General features: G+C 52.3%; 1 protein-coding gene and 1 pseudogene across 1 annotated transcript in view; both read right to left on the bottom strand.

Moving 5' to 3' along the window:
* Positions 1–11,858, bottom strand: part of LOC112120412 — a 31,401-nt pseudogene extending 19,543 nt beyond the window's left edge.
* A 5,438-nt stretch (positions 11,859–17,296) lies between these two features.
* The window catches only part of SLC25A1 (solute carrier family 25 member 1), a 44,117-nt gene continuing 39,150 nt past the window's right edge, over positions 17,297–22,263 (bottom strand). The window contains exons 8-9 of the mRNA XM_026656887.2: positions 21,611–21,684; positions 17,297–20,736 (exon numbers count right to left, since the gene is read on the bottom strand). Of these exons, the coding sequence (XP_026512672.1) occupies positions 20,622–20,736; positions 21,611–21,684 (189 nt within the window). The 3' untranslated portion in view covers positions 17,297–20,621. The remainder of the gene's footprint in view (positions 20,737–21,610; positions 21,685–22,263) is intronic.

Here is a 22,263-nt window from a genome sequence, read left to right as displayed (position 1 = left end):
TGCCCAAGGCCTGGCACAGTTCTGGTCTCTGCTCAGCAGACTAATGGGACTGCGACAGAAGAGGGACCACTGCAGGGCACGAATGAGGTGCGAGACGCCCACCACCAACCATATTTATTCCATCACACCTGCCCACGCCGGGTCAGATCACACGCCTGGCGCACCAGCCATCACACAGGGTCGCTCTGAAACACCCACAGTGCCAGGACCAGCTGGGCTTCACCGCTGTTCCCTCGGCTCCCATTCTGGTGCACCCAAGGAGCAGAGAAGGACTGACAGTGTAAGTTCCTTGGGGGGGTATAAGGGAAGAAATCAGCAGCGGCTCTTTACTTCCAGTGCGGGGATGAACTAAAGTCTCCCCTCCACCCCGACACTTCTATCCAGCGAACCACAAATGTAGCTTCCCTCACAGGAACTCAGCCCGCAAATCCTTCCCGCCGTCACCCAGACTTGGACACACTGGTCAAAACACTGCGCAGGCTGAGGATCATACAGCTCCTGTGGGCTTCATTGGGGGCCAGAGGGAGGGAATCACACCCCATCTTTCTAATATTTACCCCCCTTGTTAATATCTATACCCCCCTCAGAATACAGGTGGCATAGGAATGGACACATCAGTCTGTGTTTGCACCTAACTTGATGCATTTGGAATCAAAAGCAACTGTAGCAAACTACTCGCCACAGTTCCCCTCCACGTCGAGCGCATTTTTGCCTTCTCTCCCACTGTTCCCCTTGGGGGGAGGGGAGAGACAGCGTTTGCCCAGACTGCCTGTTCCACACTTGACAACGTCCGTGTCAACACAGGAACCATGTGTGAGAACCGAGCTGCTATCCCACTGAATGCCATTCACCAGCTCTGCAGACCAGGGAAGGGCTGGGGAAGGGAGGAGCGGACAGGAGGGTGGGTCTTGGGAAAGAAGGCAGGTTGTGGGGAGGAGGATTTCCACAGTTGAGTGGGGCAGGCTGGAATATCGGGTTTCAGCAGAGGGACCCACAAGTAGCAGGCAGCGTTGGTGGGGGATTATTCTGAACCCCCGGCCAGGCTCCCTGGATACCCAGAGGCATTCCACACTGCGTGAAAGGTGAACTCCCTGGAGTAGCTCTTCAATATGGGGCCAAGCCTATGCCTCACTGCTACCCATAGCCTCAGTCTTGATCTCACACACACAGACCCAGAGGGGAGCGGCTAGCGGAAGTGCCCTTGACTTATTCTAGCTACGGGCCCTACCATCATCTGTGCCTTTGTCACTCCAGGCAACCCCACATCGGATTGTGAGGTCACATCCACCGCCACCCTCCAGAGATGCCAACTCCCAGCCCGGCCACCTGGAGAAGTTGCAGCACCTGCCTGCTGCAGCCCTTTATGTGGCCACGGGAGTGGAGTGCCCAAGGAGGAGAACGGTGTGTGTGCTGCTTCATCATAAACCTGCAGATTGCAACCAGGAGCTTCTGGCTTGGGGCCTATTCTTGCCTTTTGAACTCTCTGGAACATCCTGGGCCTTTTCGTGGTGCCCGGACCTGACTTATTCCCAGCATTTGTTATCTCATTGTGGATCAGCTGCCTTCCATGCCAACCAAACAGCACCAGGCTGTCCCCTCATGGGAAGCGCATGGCTGACTGCCACAAAGCACGGCATGAAGGACACATTAGGGTTCAAATGCTCATGGCCCAAGAAGGCAGCAATGTGGATGTGGCCAGGGTGGGGTTTTTAGAACTTGCTTGGAACATGAAACATGTGAGTCGCCTGGAGCCCTCGGCCTGGGGCTGTCAGCCTCCTGGTCAATCTGTCGCGTTGGAACATCTAATTGGTGGCTCCTTAGACATTAGACATTCCCCAACCACAGGGCCTGCCTGCCTCCAGGAGACCTTCTACCATCTTTGGTCCCACCCAAGCCAACTGCAAAGTGAGCTCAGGCTCTTTATACAGCTGTGAAACAGAGACAGAGAATAAGCATCAAGAGCGAGTGATGTCACAGAGGGAAGAACAGACAGAAAGAACTTCTAATTGCTAGCAGCTCTTCAGACCTGCAGCGCAAGTTTCACTCCGTGTTTGTTCTCATTTCCACACTGGGGAGATGAGGGTCCCCCTCCCCAGTGGCTGGCACATTGCAGACATCAGTTCTTGCCTACAGGCACTGCTCCAGGGCAAGAAATCCTCGCTCAGCTCTCACTATGCAAGGGGGCTTGGGAGAAAGGAAGGGGTAGGGGACGTTCTCATTGCAGTCATTTAGGAGGTTCTCTTATTCATTGATGCTAGAGCTTTCCACTTCCTAGTTCATTCTTCAGTTAAGCTAAGGAGATTGCAGCAAGTGTCCTGACGTTCGTGCACCATGGAGTAGCGTGCCAGTGTGTCTGCACCGCCAAGAAAGATCTGTAGGAGCCCGTCTCAGAGCCAGGGTCAACTGACTTGGGCTTGCACTACGGGGCTAAAAAGAACAGTGTAGACTCAGGCTAGAGCCTGGGCTCTGAAACCCAGCAAGGGGGGAAGTTCTCAGACCCCAGGTTCCAGTTTATTTTGGCAGATGGAAGGACGGGGGAGGGGGGGGGGAGAAGTATTCAGTAGAGCAATGCTTTGATTAATGGAATTCAATGTGGTTTGCTGCAGAATTAAAACAGAACTCCAAACACAACGTCACCTCTGAGTTTAAAAAAACAATACATCTCTAATCCCCAAATAAAACCTTTCATTTGGTAAACTGTTTAGATTTAGAACTATTTGCCTATAAATATTTACATTTAATAATTGGGCCACGCTATTTGCAGCACATACACCCAATTTCATCCTTTCCTCCAGTTTGTTTTTTTTAACCCTTTTGAATACTTCCTGATGCTCTGAAATGTATTCTGAGACCGGTTTTTGTTTTCTTCCCATTTTCGTGGGTCAGATCGTTAACCCGTTATCCGCTAACAGCTTGAAATGTGTACTTGGTGGGACTGAGATTCAGATGTGCATGCACTTTATTAATCTAGAAGATACACACAATAAACACACAGCCTTATTTCAACAGACAGACTAATGTATTGTCGTAATACATAGATCTCACGCAATGGATTGTATTTTCCTAATAAAAACAAAGTTATTTGTTATATATTTAAATGATACAAAAGTAAGGTGGAAATCAGAAAAAAAAAATCAAGTACTACTTTTTGTAATACCCGGGATTTTTTCAGTAAAAATCAATCAGTTTAAACTGAAAAAGAAGGGGCTTAGGGATATTCCAAAGAGCAAAGTAAAATTCATGCATGGAAGAATTGCTCCTAGTCATTACACATGCAAATGCAGAACCGTGCACTAGCAACTCCATATAGAAAGTGATTTAAGAACCCGTCCAGTACATCAAAGGCAAAAAAGGTAAAGACGAGGTGCCAATTTAGTGGATTTCAATGTACACCTCTACCCCGATATAACGCGACCCGATATAACACGAATTCGGATATAACGTGGTAACGCAGTGCTCTGGGGATGGGGGGGCTGCGCACTCCGGTGGATCAAAGCACGTTCGATAGAACGCAGTTTCACCTATAACGCGGTAAGATTTTTTTGACTCCCGAAGACAGCATTATATCGAGGTAGAGGTGTACTCTGTGTAATCCATTGTGAATCCCCACAGCATTAGGAGCGGTGTCCTCTCTGTAAACTCCAGGGCTCTGGGAGACCTATGAAAAGAAACATCTGCGTACGGGTGCAGCCAAACCCTCAACATCTGGACTCTAGACCTGTGCCAACAACAAGAAGTTGCTGTCATTTAAGGAAAGGTCACTCACAGAGACCAAACAACAAGCATTCCAAGCACCGCAAGGCCCTAGCAAGCAGCTGTCTTGGTTTGGCAAAGACGACGTTATGGTTTCATGCAGGAACCATCCTACCCAAATGACGTCTGGAACTGCTAAAGAGATGAGGAACAAAGAAAGGAGGATCGGGCCAAAGGAACTGGATGGAGCTGTTCTGGATGTATACTGTCAGAGTAGGAACACAATCCTCCTGTAACAGGTGCTATCCATGGCTACAGGCTACCACTGGGCATGTTAGCCAACCTGGGACACAGCACCCAAAACACTACTGCAGTTCCCAAATGAAGACAACTTGCTGGATGGAGTAAACTTGTGCTGGTCAATATCCTCCAAGTGCCTGGGGGCTTCATATTAGACCGGATAAAGACAAGACCAAAATGTGTGAACGGCATTGACAGGTTCTCCCATCCTTGCCTTCTGCAGGGCTGCTGGCACCTTCTTCTGAGGCAGCTGGTCAGTGACTGGACACCGGGCTGGGTGGGTCGCTGGTCTGCTCCGATCTGGCAAGTCCCACGTTCCTGTTCGCTTCAGACAAACCCCCAGAAGTTTGGTGCTTCTCCCAATCTCTGTAGTGTCCTGACAACGGCTCTCTTGTAAGATTTCCAGGACTTCATTGTCCTGATCAAGAGTCTCAGAGTCCTGGGTTTTCTGGCCAAAAGCAGGAAGACCAGAGGCAGCCACAGAAATGGCTGGGGGTGGAGGGGGGGGGGGGGAGAAGAGGAATGAGAGAGAGAGATGGATGTACAAACCCCAGCATTGCTAGGAAACAGCAGATGAGGTATCCATAGGGATCAATGGTAGATGGGCCAAGCTAGCCCAGCCCACTGGCTCTGTGGGAACAGGGCAGCACTCTATGGCCCAGCTGACCGTTCTCCTGTCCGGCCCAGAAAGGAAACAAAGCAGATGAGACAAAGTATTTCAGAGCTCCCTGCTGCCTTTGTTCACATGTGACAACCTGTGGCATGGGCCTTGGCTAACTGGCTCAGAGATGGTGCCCTGTCATTTCAAAGCTAGGAGCTGTCTCCCTCCCAAGGCGCCCCAGCTCTTGGCATTTCAGCCTCCTGCACAGGACCTGTCTCGCTCTCCTGAGGTCACCCTACGCTGGCACAAACTCACAGGAGAGGGTTCGACTGACTGAACTTCTACGCAGAAGGGAAAGAAATAGAAATAAAGGGGAAGCGCAAAGCGATTTAGCAAACGCCAAGGAAATGCTCCCGCAGACGGCCCCTCTTCAATTCCTCCCTCTTGCTCCCCTTTTGTCTTCCCCTCGTCTCTCTTTTACAGCCTCTTCCCTGTGTCTCTTTCCCTTTCTCTGCGTCACTAGGATGGGAGCATCACTGCGCTCAATGCAAGGGGAGAACGCTACAGCAGTGGCCAAGGTGCGTCCCGACTTCCTCCAGCAGCGACTCGGCTAGACAAGGAGCACCCGCCGGCCTCCCGCTAGCCCCACTGGCTCTTCGCTTTGCTGGCTCAGCAAGGCTGGGAAGGTATCAGGAGTGGCTGGCTGTGGCCCTGTCACAGGATCACCAAGTCCCTGGGCGACGAGCGGTGACATGCACAGGCCTATTGGCGCTTTTCCTACTCTCCACACCCGCTCTCCGTGCAGTGCGCCCTCCACCAGCCGGTCACAGACACTGGGCAATTCTGCTCTTAAACACGCGGGTGTCAAGACCAATGGATTCTCCTGAAGCTTGTGCCTCAGCCACCCCCAGCTTCCTCATCCAACTGCCCTTCAGCAGACTCCACCGGGAGTGACTGCTGGCAGCTAGCAAGGCCTTGACACCCACAACGGAGCTCCAAAGGGCCCAGATCACCCAGACACCCACAGCAAAGCCTCAAATGACCTACAACAGCAGAGCCCTTACCCCCATGAGACGACAACACCACAGCCCCTGGGACACAAACTCTACATGGTGCTGAGGCAACAAGAGGCAAGAGATAGATTTTTTAAAATAGGCAGCAATGCCCAAGGTGCATTTGAGGCTATTTGGCTCTAAGAGAGTCTCATTCAGACCAAGGAAAACCAGCAGATTCCAAGTTAAGCCTGGAAGGCTGCGCTGACATTCCAGTTTTAACACACACCATTAGCTCCCTTTCCTTCCCCTAAGCCACACACCGTGCGTTAATCCCACTGTCCTCACAGCTAGGCTGCTCACAAGACGTGCAACTCTGAGCACACGGCTCACTTGGTACTTGTAGCTATGCGGTCATACAGGTGTGTGAAACCAGGCCCAGAGCTGCAGTCCTGTACAGGACAGACACAGGAAGGCAGGACACAGTTCATATTATTGCAGGAATCTGGAAGGGATAGCTCAGTGGTTTGAGCATTGGCCTGCTAAACCCAGGGTTGTGAGTTCAGTCCTTGAGGGGGCCATTTAGGGAACTCGGGCAAAAATCAGTACTTGGTCCTGCTAGTGAAGGCAGGGGGCTGGACTCTATGACCTTTCGGGGTCCCTTCCAGCTCTCTGAGGGCTGGTCTACACTTACCGGGTAGTTCGACGGCTGGCAATCGAAGTTCCGGGTTCGATTTATCGCGTCTGGTCTGGACGCGATAAATCGAACCAGGAAGTGCTCGCCGTCGACTGCGGTACTCCAGCTCAACGAGAGGAGTACCGTGGAGTCGACGGGGAGCCTGCCTGCCGCTTGTGGACCGCGTCTGAACCGCGGTAAGTTCGAAGTAAGGTATGTCGAATTCAGCTACGTTATTCATGTAGCTGAATTTGCGTACCTTACTTCGACTTGGGGGGTAAGTGTAGACCAAGCCTGAGATAGATACACATTCTCTACACAGGAATGGATTGCCCTTCCCCATTCGCTGGATTGCAGACAGGGCTGTTTGAGAGCGGGAGTGGGAAATGAAACAAGGGACTCTTCTCCAATGTGGTGCTGTCTCCCACCAGTCCAGGGCACTGTTGTGTGAAAACTCTGGCTGCATTACAGAACTGCTGGGTTTTTAAGAGGACGTGGTCTCATCTCCTTCATTCAGATGACAGGCAGGAGGGTCCAGTGGTTGGGGTGCTAGCCAGGGACTCTGGAGACATGGAGGATTCTGCCACAGACTTGCAGTGTGACCCCAGGCAAGTCACTTCATCTCTTGGGGTCACATTTTCAAAAGCACCTCAATTACGAAGTCCAATTTTCAAAAGTGATTTAGGCTCCTAGGTCACTCAGTCACTTCTGCAAGTTTTACCCTACATGCCTCTGTCACCTGGAGATAATAGCACTTCCTACCTCACCCGGCAAGGGGAGGATAAACACACAGTGCAGATTGTGGTGGCCATGCGAATACTTTACACAGATTCAGGTACCCCAACACTACACTGCACATGCATGCTCATCATACGTGTTACACCTATGTGACATCTATGCTAGAATGGGAATGTTAGCACCTACCACCAAAGAGAGCTGCTGGCAGGTGCAGGCTACTCTGCTCATTCCAGGACTTCAAAAAAAACAAAACTAAGAGTCTCTCCTGCTCTTTGGTTACAACACCAAGAAAGCCATTGGCCAGTTCAGCCATCGAAAAAGTCACAGAGAAAGACTATTGTTGGCAAGTCTCTGACAAGAGAAAATAGCTTGAACTTCAGCCCCAGATAGATCTTTTCAAACCCCCATCAATAGCCTCCCCCTGCAGTTCAGTTTAGGATCCCACTGTGCTTAATTCAATGAACACAACAAGTTCCCGCACCCCCATTCATTCATTCTCTTTCCTCCTCCCCTCTCTTTTCCTCACACAGTCTCACTGATCTCCACTCTGCTCTCACGCCAGTGTGATGCCATTGACTCTGATGGAGAATTAGTCCTGGTTTACACCAGCGTGTGAGAAGAATCAGAGCGTCTCCCTTCCTCTAACACATCTACAAGGACAGAGCGGCCGCCCAGGCCGTCACCTTCCTGGGGCTGGGTCCTGCTGCCCTTACTCCTGTGAGCAAACCAACAGGGCACTACTTACATGAGAAAGGGCAGCAGGTCACACCCCCGACTATGCCAGCACATATCAAACAGGTTTAGGGCTAAGGCTCTGGTGCCTGGAATCCAGGGCGTTGCTATTTAACCATGATCTTGGCAGCCTTCAGACTGGGGAAACGGGCCTGAGACATTCTCTCTCCCCGCCCCAAATCCCTCTCAAGCCTCCTGGACAGTGTGCAACATTGTCACCTGTGCTCAGGGTCCATCCGTCCTCAGGCCAACAGAACAGTGCCATCGAATGCAGCCAGAACCATCAAGGAGTGCCTCTCACTCTGCCCATAGGGAACAGAACCTCAGCCCCAGAGAGACGCCCCGCTACAGTGGGAGCTGCTCAGAGTGAGCTGGGATAGAGGGCAGTCTCCAAGTCCCAATATATTTCATTGCACCAAGTCCAGTTCCAGCTACAGTCACCCTCAGCTCGCAGAAGAGTTGTTCTGGGGCATGGATCTCACTAGGATGGGCACCCTGCACTACACAGTAAAACCCACCATGCACCTGCCATACCAGCTGCATCTCATGAACGTGCCAATCCTGGGCTTCCATTCTGTTCATTGGAATGGGTGGCCCATTGAGAACTGCCACCCCGCTGGCAGCAGAGGGCCTAACAGGGGGAAATGGAGCAGGCATGAAGCCTGTTGGCATACACACACTGCGTTAGATGATGGGATCTACATCTGTCATGGGGCAAGGCGCTTATCTTTTACACTGGGTTATTCCATTGTTCGGTGTTCCCTGACTTTGGCTTCCCTTCGCTGGAGCAGCAGCTGGGGTTCTGAGCACCTGCCCTCTGGTGGAGGCATTGCAAAGGTGGCTGGCCCAGTGCCTCCCCAAGCTGCAGTTGAACGCTGCCTACCCTCCCCACCACAGGGTGGAGACAATGGAACCCAACTAAAAATAAGGCCCGCAAATTTTGTTCCTGCCCTGTATTCCAGATGGGTTTGTTTCTGGACTCCTTCTTAGTAATACTACTTTGCCCTACACCATCACCGTCCATCGAGAGATCTCAGATTGCTTTGCAAACTTTGAGCCTTACAAACATCCCTAAGCGGAGAAACTGAGGTACAGCCAGGCTTAGAACCCAGAACAGGCTTCCATTCCCCTGTTTGATCCACTAGCACAGTGGTTTTCAAACTTTTTTTCTGGCAACCCAGTAGAAGAAAATTGTTGATGCCCGCGACCCAACAGAGCTGGGGATGAGGGGTTTGGGGCATGGGAGGGGCTCTGGGCTGGCATGGGGGTCTGGGTGCAGGAGGGGGTCAGGGCTCTGGGCTGGGGGTGCAGGCTCTGAGGTGGGGCTGGGGATGAGAGGTTTGGGGAGGCTCAGGGCTGGGGACTGGGGTGCGGGGTTACCTTGAGCGGCTCCCGGTCAGCGGCACAGTGCGGGTGCTAAGGCAGGCTTCCTGCCTGTCCTGGCACCGCGGACCACTCTGCACCCTGGAAGCGGCCAGCAGCAAGTCTGGCTCCTAGGCAGAGGCGCGCGCAAGCAGCTCCATGCCACTCTCACCCACAAGCACCGCCCCCCTCAGCTTCCATTGGCCAATTCCCAGCCAATGGGAGTGCAGAGCTGGTGCTTGGGGTGGGCATAGTGCACAGAGCCCTGTGGGCCCCCCCGCCTAGGAGCCGGATCTGCTGCTGGCCGCTTCTGGGGCACAGCGCGGTGTCAGGTAGGGACTAGCCTGTCTTAGCCGGGCAGCACCACCAACGGGACTTTTAACAGCCCAGTCGGTGGTGCTGACCAGAGCCGCCGCGGCCCAGTGCCTTCCAATCCACGACCCAGTACTGGGTCGCAACCACTGCACTAGCACACATTTCCTTTTGCATGCTTCCTACCCATAGCCTCAGATGTCCCCTCTCACCTCCGCCCACCTTGGCTCACTGCTGAACCTGACCCAGCTCCACTGGGGCAAACTTTGCCTTAGAGAAAGCAATTAAAATACCATTGTGAATCTATAGCTTCTGCCTCGGAGTTTAGGACCCAGAGGTCACCGGAACTAGCTTGCAGTGAAGCCCAGTTAACAGCATGATTACATGCGACATAAGGTCACACAATTTAATGCTACTAAGGTACAAGGCTTTGATTAGCATCCGTCTACTTCACAGACTGTAAATTCTTCATGGCAAATATTTGGGTTTAATATTTACTATACGACGTTAGATACAACACACTGACTGTAAATAACTTATTATGCTAGATGATAGCTAACAATACCGTTTTATTAGAGACCCCTTGACCATAGTATTAAATTTTATACAACTAGAGTTACTAAACTACTGTCATTCATGTCCTGCGTGATTCACAGAATCCAATGCACTGAACACCAGCAGGACATGCAAAAAGAACCTTAGTGAAATTCTCCTGAGTTTTTTTAAACTCTTGATTACGAAGATTAAAATTCAAGGGAAAACCAAACAAAGTGAGACATCACCTAACTGAGACGAGGTTACTCTTGCTGAGATGTGTGAAATAAACAAAACAGAAAAAGAGCAGCACATGGTATAAGAACAACTACTACAGGCGAAACCCCGATTCCTTCACTCATGCTGCTATATAGTAACTATTTACATATACCTACATAGCAACAAATAGTACCTTGCACCACTAGCGTAACTGAAATCAACAGGACCATTAGCAGAGTAAGGTGTATTTTGAGTAGTAAGGGGATAAAATTCAAGCTATAAATGCATTTCCACTTTTTCCATTTTAAAACTGGATTCTTTTAATATTTCAGTTTAAAAACACAGTAGATCCATTAATTCTGCTTTAAACACACTATCCGGTACTGGATCCAACCCATGGCCCACCCAATATCCTGTCCTCAACTGGTGCCAGCACCAGATTCTTCAGTGGAAGAAATCCCATGATGAAATAAGCCACACAGTCAAAGGCAGAGAGCAGTTGGTGCAAGGGGATATTCCAGTGACCCCACTGTGATGAAACCAGAACCAGCGGAGTTTGAACGCAGTCTTGGGCCTGGGACAGCACTGCTGTATGTGCCACGAATGTCTCTCCGGGCCGTCACCCCAACAGAACCAAGACCCCAGAACTTTCAATCGCCCCCTGCCTTTCCTAACAGGCAGATTCTTCACCTGAAAAGCCGGCTGGCCTGTATCCACCACACCTCCTGCCTTGGGCCGGGCCACACCTCCCACCAGCGCCCAGGTACAGACTGTCACCACCAGGGGCACAAGACCAGTCCTTAACTCCCTCTGAAAGCTGGGCCCCGTGTTCACACCTACCAGTGTCCCCGTCGGTTCTCCTCCGCAGAGCCCAAGAGACATTGCCAGGCTCGTCTCTGCCTGGGGGGCCGCAGACACCAAGCCGCTGCAAGGTGACCCCCCCACGGCCCTAGGCAGGAAGAAGAGAGGAAAAGCCCCGCGCAGAATCAGGGGTACAGCCGGCTCCAATGGGAGCGGAGCTACCGACTTCAGCCGGCAGCAGCATCGGCCCACAGGCAGCAGAAGCCCGGCAGAAACAGATGGCAAAAAAGTGCTGGGAAGCCCCATTGAAAAACCAGCCTCCTTAGCCCCCCAGCAATACGCACAGCGCGGCACTGCTAACGGGGCTAGCAGCCCAGCCCGGCTGAATCCGAACTAGCCCTTCCAGGGACCGGCCTCGCAGCTCACCAATGCGGAGCTGTTGCTCCCCCGGCTCCGGCGGAGTCACTCTGGAGTCACTCCGGATGGAGCGGTGGGGCCCGTCCCAGCCCGGCACTCACCCGCTCGCTGGCACACGCCCGGGTAATCCTCGCAGCAGTCGCCCGTCTTCTCGCAGTAAGTGTCGCAGTAGCAGGGGGCCTGGGACCCGCTGAGGTCAGCGCAGGCGTTATTCCGCCCGGGGCAGCAGCGGGGGCTCCCCCGCCGGCCGCAGCCCGCCTCTGCCCCTCGCAGGTGCCCGGCCGCCAGGAGCCAGCCCCAGCAGAGCAGCCAGCAGCCCGGACTAGCGCCCGCTCCTCCCATACTCGCCGCCCGCTTAGCGCTGCCCCGGAGCCCGCTCGCCTCCCAGTCCCAGCGGGGGAACAGCGACCACTCCCAGCCGCCGCATGCTGGCCCGGCCCGGCGCAGCCCGCTGGGGTGACAAGCTGGGCTCCTCATGGACTGTCCTTTATAGGAGCAGCGAGATCCCCCGGCTGCACACGCCCAGTGGCCGGACATTAGGGAACAAACTTTTCTCTCCGTTCCACCTACTTTCTCCCACACAAGCCCAGTGCGAAGGTTGCTCCCGGGTCTTAAAGCCAGCACGCGACGCGCCTTGCACAGATCTGCTTTGGCAGGAGCTCACCTCTGACTCAGTCCTCTGAGCCAGGGAGCAAAGGAATTAATACAAAAGGAAGAAGTCATTCAGTGGCTAAGGCTGGGTCGGCACTAAAACAGGTCAGCCCAGCTCCATGGCTGAGGGAGTGAAAAATCCACTGAATGCCTGGTGTAGACAGCACTTGGTCAACAGAAGAATTCTTCCCTCTATCTAGTTACTGCCTCATGGGGAGGTGGATTTCCTACATCCCCGGGAGAACCTCTCCCATCACTGTGGAAGTATCTACACTGAAGCACTACAGGTGCAGGGTTTCAAGAGTAGAGGTCACATGAGAATAAACAACTTTGGCCCAAACTTTCAAAGCTAGGTGCCTAAAATAATAAGTTCCTAAATCCATAGGTCCCCGAATAAAGTGGCCCAGTTTTCCCAGGTGTTGAGCATTTGCACCCCTCCTTGGCTTCAATCAGATTTGGAGGGCTGAGCACTTCAGAAATTCAAGCCACTTTCATTTAGGTGCCTAAATATGGAGTTAGGAGCCCATTGTTTGACACCCAAGCTTGACTGTTTTGGCCAGTAAGGATGCTTTGCTCACATTGTTTTATGGAAAATAGGACAATGAGATGATAAAGGTGGATGATAAAGGTAACTGCAGGGAGGTAATATACACTTTTGTAAGGTGTTTGATTTAATACTGCATGTTATTCTGATTTAAAAATTACTACTATGCACTATCAATCAGGCACCCATGCAATGGATTAAGACCTGGCTAACTGATTGATCTCAAAAAGTAGTTGTCAATGGGGAACCATCATTGAATGGGGGTGTTTCTAATAGGGTTCCTCAGGGACTGGTCCTAGGCCCACCACTATTCAACATTTTAATCAATGACCTGGCAGTAAATATAAAATCACTGCAGATAACATTTGTGGATGATACACGTTACCAGCATGATAAAAAATGAGGACAGGCAGTTATACAAAGCAATCTGGGTCACTTGGTAAGCCAGGCCCATCCAGCCAAAATGTGTTTTAATACAGGCAAATGCGAAGTTCTAGATCTAGGAACAAGGAATGGCTGGCCATACCTACAGAATAGGGGATTGTATCCTGGAAGGCAGCGAATAGGACGGTTTGAATTATTCCATCCTGTAGAGAGCAGTGGTGCAGGTAAACAAGAGAGCAAAGAGCCCAACTGCACAGAAACCTCTTACCCGTAACATGGTGACTGACAGGAGACAGTTGTTCAGAGGTTAAAGTACTGGAATGGAAGTCAGGAGATGTCGGTTTTAATCTCTGCTTTGGTTTTGCTGTGGACATAGCCTTGAGGGGGTCTCTGCCTCAGCATGCTCACCTATAAAATGGATCCAGCAATCACTCACCTGGCAAGGGTGTTGGGAGGTTTAATTGCTGTTTGTAAAGCATTGCCAGCCCTACACCTAAGAAGCACTCCAGCCCAGCAACAGACTATTATAACACACCTCCCTTTTCTAGAACATGAACCGTTTCTTCTAAACGCACTGAGCCACATACAGTCCTGGTGTCAAGGGACTGAGTTCTACTCATGTCAGAAGAGTTGATCTTGCTTGTCCCACAGCAGAATCTGGCCTCATGTGTCAATTTCACAACTTGGACACCAGTACAACTCTACTGGCTGACTCCCGCCTGACGCAGACGTGAGAGGGGAAGTAGGCTCGCTAAACTACAAGGAACAGGACTGTTCCTGTTCTAACAGGTGCTGAATGCCGATTAGGAGCCTAGAAGCATCTCTTCTAATTAGAGCCATGATGATGGTGGTGAGGTGACGGTGCTGGGCAGTGGCAGAATGAGGCCTTCTTCTCAGTACTGCAGGCCAGGTTTTGGGGCATGCAGCAATACTCATGCCCTGGACATGCGTTTCAGTCAATCTCAGACAGAATATTGTGTGAAGATGGGAAGGAGAGTTCCAACTAGAACAATGACAGGAGCTTTTCAGTGCGGCTGATTTAACTAAAATCGAACTACTCTCGTAGTGTAGACATACCCTGCATCGTCCTCTTGATCTCCTTCCTCATCTTCCCCGTCAGCTAACATGTCGGAGGAACCGGCTGTGGACAATATCCCATCCTCAGAGTCCATGGTCACTGGTGGGGTAGTGGTGGCGGCCGCACCTAGGATGGAATGCAGTGCCTCGTAGAAACGGGATGTGTAGATACACAGTGCAGTGACTAGTTACCCTGGTCAGTCTGGGAGGTGGCGGGGTTGCTCTGTGACTTTGTGGCAGGGGAGGGCAGTTTAGAAGCATCATTAGCATCACAACACTAAACCCAGGTTTAAAACATTCCCGCGAAAACAGTAATGAAGACAACGGTGTTCATTAGCAAAACAGAACAGATTTTATTTTTTGGGAAGGGGGTGAAGGGGGTAACTGGGTAAAGAAACGGGGGCAAGTTCAGCCTCTGTGTCCACAAACTTAAAAGTCACTGGGTACCCTGCTCAGTCTTGAAACTGGCTTTCAAAGCCTCCCGGATGCACAGCGCGTCCCGCTGGGATCTTCTAATCGCCCGGCTGTCTGGCTGGGCGTAATCAGCAGCCAGGCTATTTGCCTCAACCTCCCACCCCGCCATAAAGGTCTCCCCCTTGCTCTCACAGAGATTGTGGAGCACGCAGCAAGCAGCTATAACGATGGGGATATTGGTTTCGCTGAGATCACAGCGAGTCAGTAAGCTTCGCCATCTCCCCTTGAGACAGCCAAAAGCACACTCCACCACCATTCTGCACTTGCTCAGCCGGTAGTTGAAGAGTTCTTTTTCACTGTCCAGGGCGCCAGTATAGGGCTTCATGAGCCAGGGCATTAGCGGGTAGGATGGGTCCCCGAGGATCACTGTAGGCATCTCCACATCCCCAACAGTTATCTTGTGGTCCGGGAAGTAAATACCAGTCAGGGCTGCTCGCATGCGGGTGTCCTTGCGCTTCAGGGCAGGGGACAGCAACTCACAAAGTCCCCGGAAAGTCCCCTTCCGCATGCGAAAGTTTCGCAGCCACTGGGATTCATCCCAGACCTGAAGCACTATGCGGTCCCACCAGTCCGTGCTTGTTTCCCGGGCCCAGAATCGCCGTTCAACAAAATCCACATGCCCCATTGCAAACGTGATGTCCTCGGCGCTGGGTGTCGTGGTTTCTGACAGGCGTGTGCTACTCTCGGAGTTCAGGTCCTCACTCCGCTGCCGTAGCCTCCTCGCCTGATTTCTCTCTATCTGCCTCTGTGAAAGGTGGATGATGAGCTGCGAGGCGTTGACAACGGCCACAACTGCAGCGATGGTCGCAGCGGGATCCATGCTCGCAGTGCTGTGGCGTCCGCGCTGTCACTGACCAGAAAAGTGCGCGAACTGATTTCCCGCCGGCGCTTTCAAGGAGGGAGGGAGGGCGGGAGTGACGATTGGATGACGACAGTTACCCAAAAGCACCCTCGAGACATTTTTTTTCCCCCAGAAGGCATTGGGGGCTCGACCCAGAATTCCAATGGGCAGCGGGGACTGCGGGAACTGTGGGATAGCTGCCCACAGTGCACTGCTTCCAATGTCGACACTTTCCCTGGTAGTGTGGACTGACAAAGTCGAATTACTGTCCTTAGTGTGGACACACACGTTCGACTTTCTAATATCGATTGCACATATTCGATTTAACTAAAATCGAACTACTCTCGTAGTGTAGACATACCCTGAGAAGCGCTCTGTGCAAGGGGCATTAAGGAACAGCGAGAAGTTACTTGTGTGTTGCAATGGGGATGGGTTCAGGCTCTGTACCTGTATGTTCCTCCCAAGCTGCCTTGCTGTTCAGAGGGCAAGTTTCAGCTCTCAGACCCTTACATGGTTTCCTAACTGCAAGCCTGGGGGTTGAGTCAGGACCCTCCTGCTGCTATTAAACCCTAGCAGAACAAAGATAGCTTAGGGTGGTTCAGGGACCAGCCCCAGACCTGAGATGCTTAGTGAGGTGGTGTCTGGTACTGGTACATGCATCTCTGCTCAGCGTGGCCTCTGTGCAGCTGGAAAGTCCTACGCGGCCCATTCAGCAGTTTCCTTAGTCGTATTGTTTCCACTGTGAGAGAGCACTGCCCAGGATTTCAAATGCAGCCTGGACCAGTTCCCAGCTATTCCCAAAGCAAAGGCAGAAACCAAGTTCAGATGTGAGAGAGGCTAGGTGCTTTGAACCCTATGCCAGTTCCCCCTGTGAAGCTTGATTTGCTGACAATTTAAAACAGGCTCCCTGGTTGGCTGCCCAAGAGGTTGCAGAGAGAGAGAGCCAGCATCATACAACCAAAGAAAGCACACACTGTCCTGCCGACTTGCATCGCTCAACACAAGGCCGCTCAGGTACCTGACAAGCCAAGACGCTCTCCTACCCTTGGCCAATAGGGAACCCGAGTCTGAAACTACAAAGATCAGGCAGGATTTCAAAGCCACAAAGAACTTAGGCAGTCCCCTGGATAACAGAACCCCTGTATATTTGGAGTACAGGGGGCTGCAGTAGTGATAAAAATTGTCCTGCAGAGTCTTTAGTGGAGGTGATGCACTAAGATAGAAAGAACCCAGCTTTACTTTCAGATCCCCAGGGGAGTTTGCAGGGCTGGCAGTTTGGGGGGGAAAAAACATTTGTAAACAAAACAGATTCCCTGCCCCCCTCCCCTTCCCGTCCATTTGTATACACTTGGCAGAGCAGAGCTTCCCTGGACTCCACCCTGTTTTACCTTACAAAGATTTGTACCCACGCCAAAACTCTTCTATGAACCGGTACACACTGGAACATTTCAGACCATGGCTCTTAGAGATGCACACAGCAGCAGAGAGACGGCTGTGTCTCTCCCACAAACTTCTGGGGGGAATTTGCATCTCTTGGAAGAACAGGCAACTGCAGTAAGCATCACATTCACCACCGTGCCTTTGTTCATTTCATGCCGCATCCCTGCTCTGCTCCAGATGCCGAAGGCATTAGCCCTTCGGTTAGCTAACTGGTACCGTGTCTAGTGATTCCCCAGATAAAAGTGAGTGCTCACCAGTACAGCAGATGGCTGCAGCATGGAACTCCGATCAGCACACCAGACTACTGAGTCAGCACATTTCCCACTCCATCAGGGTGTGCTCATTAAGAGAATTCCTTTGAATTCTGAACTTTGATACTACACATACTCCATTCTTGAAATTAACCAGCGCTTCGATGCCATGTGATTCAGAGGCATCCATGACAAAAAAGCAGATACACAGACACACCAGAAAAAAAAGGAGAGAAAGAGAGACAGACACATCCAGCTTGCAGCAGGTTTCAGTTTATTACATAATCTCTGAATGCAGTAAAACCTGAGAAAGCAGCAGGGGCTGACACAACATGTGTAGAAGACACAGCCTTGCAGAGAGCAGAGCACACAAACTCTGCCAAGGCAGAGACCACACAGTGCACACACTCCTATGCCGAGCTTTCTCCTGGCTCTGGCACCCACCCCGAGGGATGGGTGTCAGGCAATGGCCTGCACCCATAAAACGTCACTCCAGGTAGAGAGTCTGCCCTAGAGCATGTGACTAAAGGAAACAGTGGCTCCCACCTCCCGAGTGGCAGCAGTTCTCGGCCCTGCACTAGGCAGCTGTCTGGTAGTATCTCTTTCTAGCCCAAAGGCAGCTTTGGGAGGGAGCAGCTCCTCTGAAGCCTGAAGAAGCCAAACAACGAGAAGCAACACAGGAAATAATTCCTTGGTCCTGGCGGAGACGACCCGAACTAGTCTCCAGTAGGAAGAGCCTTTCCCAAATGTCCTCCTCTTCCACTCAGCACCCACCCACCCCCACCCTCCGATTTTCATTGGATTGGATTTAGGGCACAATCTTTGTTCCCATCATTGAAGTCAGCCAGCATGAAGAACCCAGCTTGGCTTCCAGATCCCCTCACTAGCAGCACCACAGTCAAGGGATCTACTCACCCGAGCAAGGATTTTACAGGATCAGCGCCTTGGACATTTCTATTGAGCCCAAGAAACAGTCCAGTTTAGTTTTTAGTCATTCAGAATCTCATTCTTAATGTGCTACGGGAGCATCTGAGAAGAGTCAGGGCCCAGACAGGACATCAAATCTCATTCCCTTATCAGCACAGCGCTGAGGAAATGGACTGAATTGGACGGTAAACACAAAACAGGGGGGAGGAGAAAGAGTTCCCAGCCTTTTCGGAACCTCATGGTGACCAGTGCAATCCCAGGGTAAGTACCCTGGAATTAGGAGGGGAGACACTTGGCAAAGGAGACTGCAGCATACATGGGCTAACGTGTCAAATGATCTGCAGCCAGTGTAACAGAACACATCATCATTCCCGTGTCGCTGCAGTGTAGCTAGCTGCATTGGCAAAATGCATTCACCAGTGATTTGGGGCCTGGGCCCCCCCCGGATCCCTTTGCTCATCCAGAACGCAAGGGTGGGGTGGGGAGCTCTCAGTGGCTGAAGGGATGGGAGCAAAAGGCTTAAATTGCAACAGACCCGGGGCTGCCTTTGACCCACACAGAGCAATGGAGACTTTGTTAACAGGCAACTTTGGTTTATTGTCGGGGTGCTCGCCAGAGCGCCCCCATTTGGCCTTGACAATGGCAAGAGTCACTCCAGCATGCAGCTGCAAGCGCAACATTAACATGTTTTACTCAAGTCAGCTTGAAAAGAAACCTTTGGACTCTAAAATATTAGCAGGAACGAAAACGAAGCACCTGTCTCGGCTGCCAGCGTGGTAACCACTGCCTAGTCAGCCTGGTACAATAGGGACTGCAGATGCTACAGTGAGATCACTGGGGGCTGCCAGGAACATGACTGTAAATGCAATATTATATGCAGCAGGGTGTGAGCACACACGCCATGTAAGGGTTGATTGCTGGCTTTACCGATCCTGGTTCAATTCTGAAGTGTGTTCTAAAGCGAGGCTCTTATTTTATTCAAGTTGCAAATGCAAAAAAACCTCAATGGCTTGCGAGTAGAGAGCCGGAAAGTGACTCTTCCCTATGCTTTCCTTCTTCGCCTGCGCATACGATAGTGTTAAGGCTGCATTTGTCACTGACAGTACAAACAGACAAACCCCTGCATAACAATTGTAGACAGACACACGATTTTGGCACAGATCTGCACTGGAACCATTATAAGTTCTTGGCACTGGGCAAGGACAGGGTCACTGTCCCCCCGGGGGATACAGTACAAGTGTTAATAATGAAGTGTGAAGTTCATTTAGCCTAGCTAGGTACTTGCCTGGCTCTCAGCACTGGAATATCGAGCGGAGGGGGTGAGGGTGGTGAGGCAGAGGGGAAGGAGGCAGTTTAATCAGAGAAGGTCAAGTGGCAGGCGAGCACTTCACCTTTCTCACTCATCTCACATGTAAACAAGGTGCCTCTGTCAGAGGGGTGAGGAACCTGGTCATTCTAGGCAGGAATTTCACGCCCTAGGAATGAGTTTCCTCAGCGAGGAAAATGAAAATGAAGGCACCACCGCGCAGTGCAGGGTCTCTACCGCACCAGCTGCCGCACCGCCAGGAGCCTGTGCGAGTGGCTGGGATGGTAGAGGACATGTTCTGGGCACTGGGTCCCTTGCAGATTCCATAGCAAAGCTCCCCAGTGCTCCCAGGAGGCGGTACAGGGTGGATTTCCTCTCTCCTCCAGTGGAGATGGCTGGGCAGGCAAAGCTCCCACAGGAAGGCGCGCGAGTGTAGAGCCACCGGTCTGGATCACACTATCTGACTCACGGAGGCAGGGACATTGCCTGCCCCAGGGGACCTCCACTCAGCTTTCTGGCTTAAACGAGAGGCTAAAGGGCCAGTGTGGGTCACGCAGCTCACTTCACGAGCAATCCTCTTTGGCCCTAGTGACTCCCATTGGAAAATGCTGTGACTGAGGCACTTGGCAGCTCTGGTAGGGGCAGCTGGAGCTCCCCCACAACCAGGGGTTCCCCCGCTAGCGACTCCTGCTTCTCGAGACTGGGTCTGGACTAGCCATGCGTGGTTCGCAGCCAGGGGTCCCACACCATTCCCTAGAGCGCCTCCTACAGGTAGAGGATGGGACTGGAGTAGCAGCAAGCTCCCCATAGCCAGGGACATCACACCATTGCAATCGCTCCCCTGCAGCCAGCGCTCCAGCGCCTCCTGCTGGGAGAGGCAGGAGATGGCAGTGAGCTCAGTGGAAACCTTTGGTAGCTTGGCTCTGTTTTCTCAAAGGCAAAAGGAAACGTGGACTGAATTCTAATCTGGCTGGAGAATCGTGGCCTCTCTTCTCACTTTTGGGCACTGACCTATTCCCCTGCCCCCTCCGCCCCCAGGCTGGCAGAGCTGGCCTTTGCAAAGTTTGCAGATAGATTCCCGTCCCCCCACCATCATTTTAGCACATGATCAATAATTTAAACTACTCCACAGTTCGTTCCTATAAATAAAGGTGGTCAGGGTTTGATATGAGCCCGACTGGCTGAGCACAGGGCTAGCTCCCTTGCTTTCACACAAGTGGGGGACTTGAACCTTGGCACCGCTCCTGGTGAAATGTCCATATGATTCCTCCCGGGTTGGTCATCTTTCTCCAGCTGTTGCCTCGCGGTGGTGGAGGAGACGGTGCTGCTGCCCTGGGCTGCGGGCAGGCTCAGTCGGTTTTCCACACCTTGTTGAGGACCTTGACCACTTCGTCGTAGATGACAAAGACGATGGCCACATCCAGACAGACCCGGCCCAGGCGAGGCACAGTGCCCTTGTAAAACCTGCCAGGAGAGGAGAGGTGAGGGGTAAGCAGAGAGCCCCATGCAGGCCTGGGCAAGGCACAGCTTGGCCAGGCGTGGGAGCAGGCCTAGCCCACCCGCTCCCAGCGATCTCTGGCAGAGCAGGCAGCCTGGTGGAAAGTGGTGCCAATGCCCTGCAACCACACTTTGTGAGAATCACCCTGCTCTCCAGCTCAGCCTCCCGCCCCCCTCCACCTTCACACTCAACATGAGCAGGGACCGGCCCAGTCCGCTGGAATGAAAGGGGTTTGGGGAAGGGCTGCTTCCCGCCCAGCAAACCCCACCCAGAGACCCCAACTTTTTAAGATTCCCAGTCAGGGCTTTCTGGCCAACTGCCCCACTCCTGTCACAGGATCCGCTCCCCACACCACCCGCTTCTTCAGATTCCAGGCCAGCTCCTTGGGGGGTGGGTCACCGTTGGCTTCCCTGATTTTACATAGCTGAGGCTCTGGGCCTGTGCTTCTGTGGCATGTGTAGAGAGGCTAATAAAATCCATACAAGTCTCTCTCCCCTCCCTCTTCTGTGCATCTCCGCTCCTCCTTCACAGCCAGGGCTCACTGCTACTCCTACCATTCACCAGGCCCTTGCCTTTCCCATCTCGTCCCCTACGCCTTAGGGACAGGCTCCCTCTTCTCGTGTGCCAGAGACCTGCTCCCCCTTCTGCAAATCCCACTGTAAGGTGCCTTTCAACCATGACGGTGACAGATCCCTTTGCCTCCTATGGCACTATTTCCCGTTTCACCATACGTGTCTGAACTGCTTCGCCAGCACTCGGCTGCAGGGGAGGGATTGTCCCTGTTTCTCTACTGTCACCCAGCCCTGAGCGCCCTGCATGGAAACGAGATGCCAGACTCACGCGATGGGCCCTTCGTATTTCATGATTTGGTAGGCGCAGTCCCAGGTGCTCTTGTACTTGTGCGCTTCAAGCCCCTAGAGGAAGCAGAGAGAAGGGTCAGAGACCTGTAATGGTGGGATCTATGCCACAGTTCCCAGCACAGCTCCCACAAGCCATGGTGCTGTACTGGAAGATTCTGGAAAGGCTCGGGGGGGGCTTCTGTTTGCACAGCCAGAGCGGTCACAGCAGTGACCTCCATCCTCACCAGCCTGGTTGTGCGAGAGCCTGGCCCCGAGGAGGGCCGCGTGGAGCTTAGACGGGGTCTAACCCCAATAGCAATGGCCATGCCTATGCCCCACTGCAGGCGTTTTTGGGTGGATGCAAGGTGTGTTGAGACGGGCTACGGCAGTGATGCTCAGACTGAGGCTTGCAAGCTGCAAGTGGCTCTTTGCAGCCCATGTTATTAAAACACTGTGTGATTTAAGTATTCGCCAATTTATTAACCAATCAGGATGCTTTTACTATGTGATTAACCAATTGCGGCTGACAAAACAATAATACGTAGTCAGTCACTTTGCTGGGAGAATAATATACAACTGGTAAACGAAGCAATGAATTCACACGACTGTGGCTCTTTCGGGCAACGCTGATTTGGCTCCTGAACCACTGAGGTC

This window comes from Terrapene carolina, unplaced genomic scaffold (assembly GCF_002925995.2).
Source record: "Terrapene carolina triunguis isolate 2854851 unplaced genomic scaffold, T_m_triunguis-2.0 Scaffold234, whole genome shotgun sequence".
Lineage (NCBI taxonomy): Eukaryota > Metazoa > Chordata > Testudines > Emydidae > Terrapene > Terrapene triunguis.
Note: the sequence above shows the minus strand (reverse complement) of the source record. Positions and strands in the feature narration are given on the sequence as shown.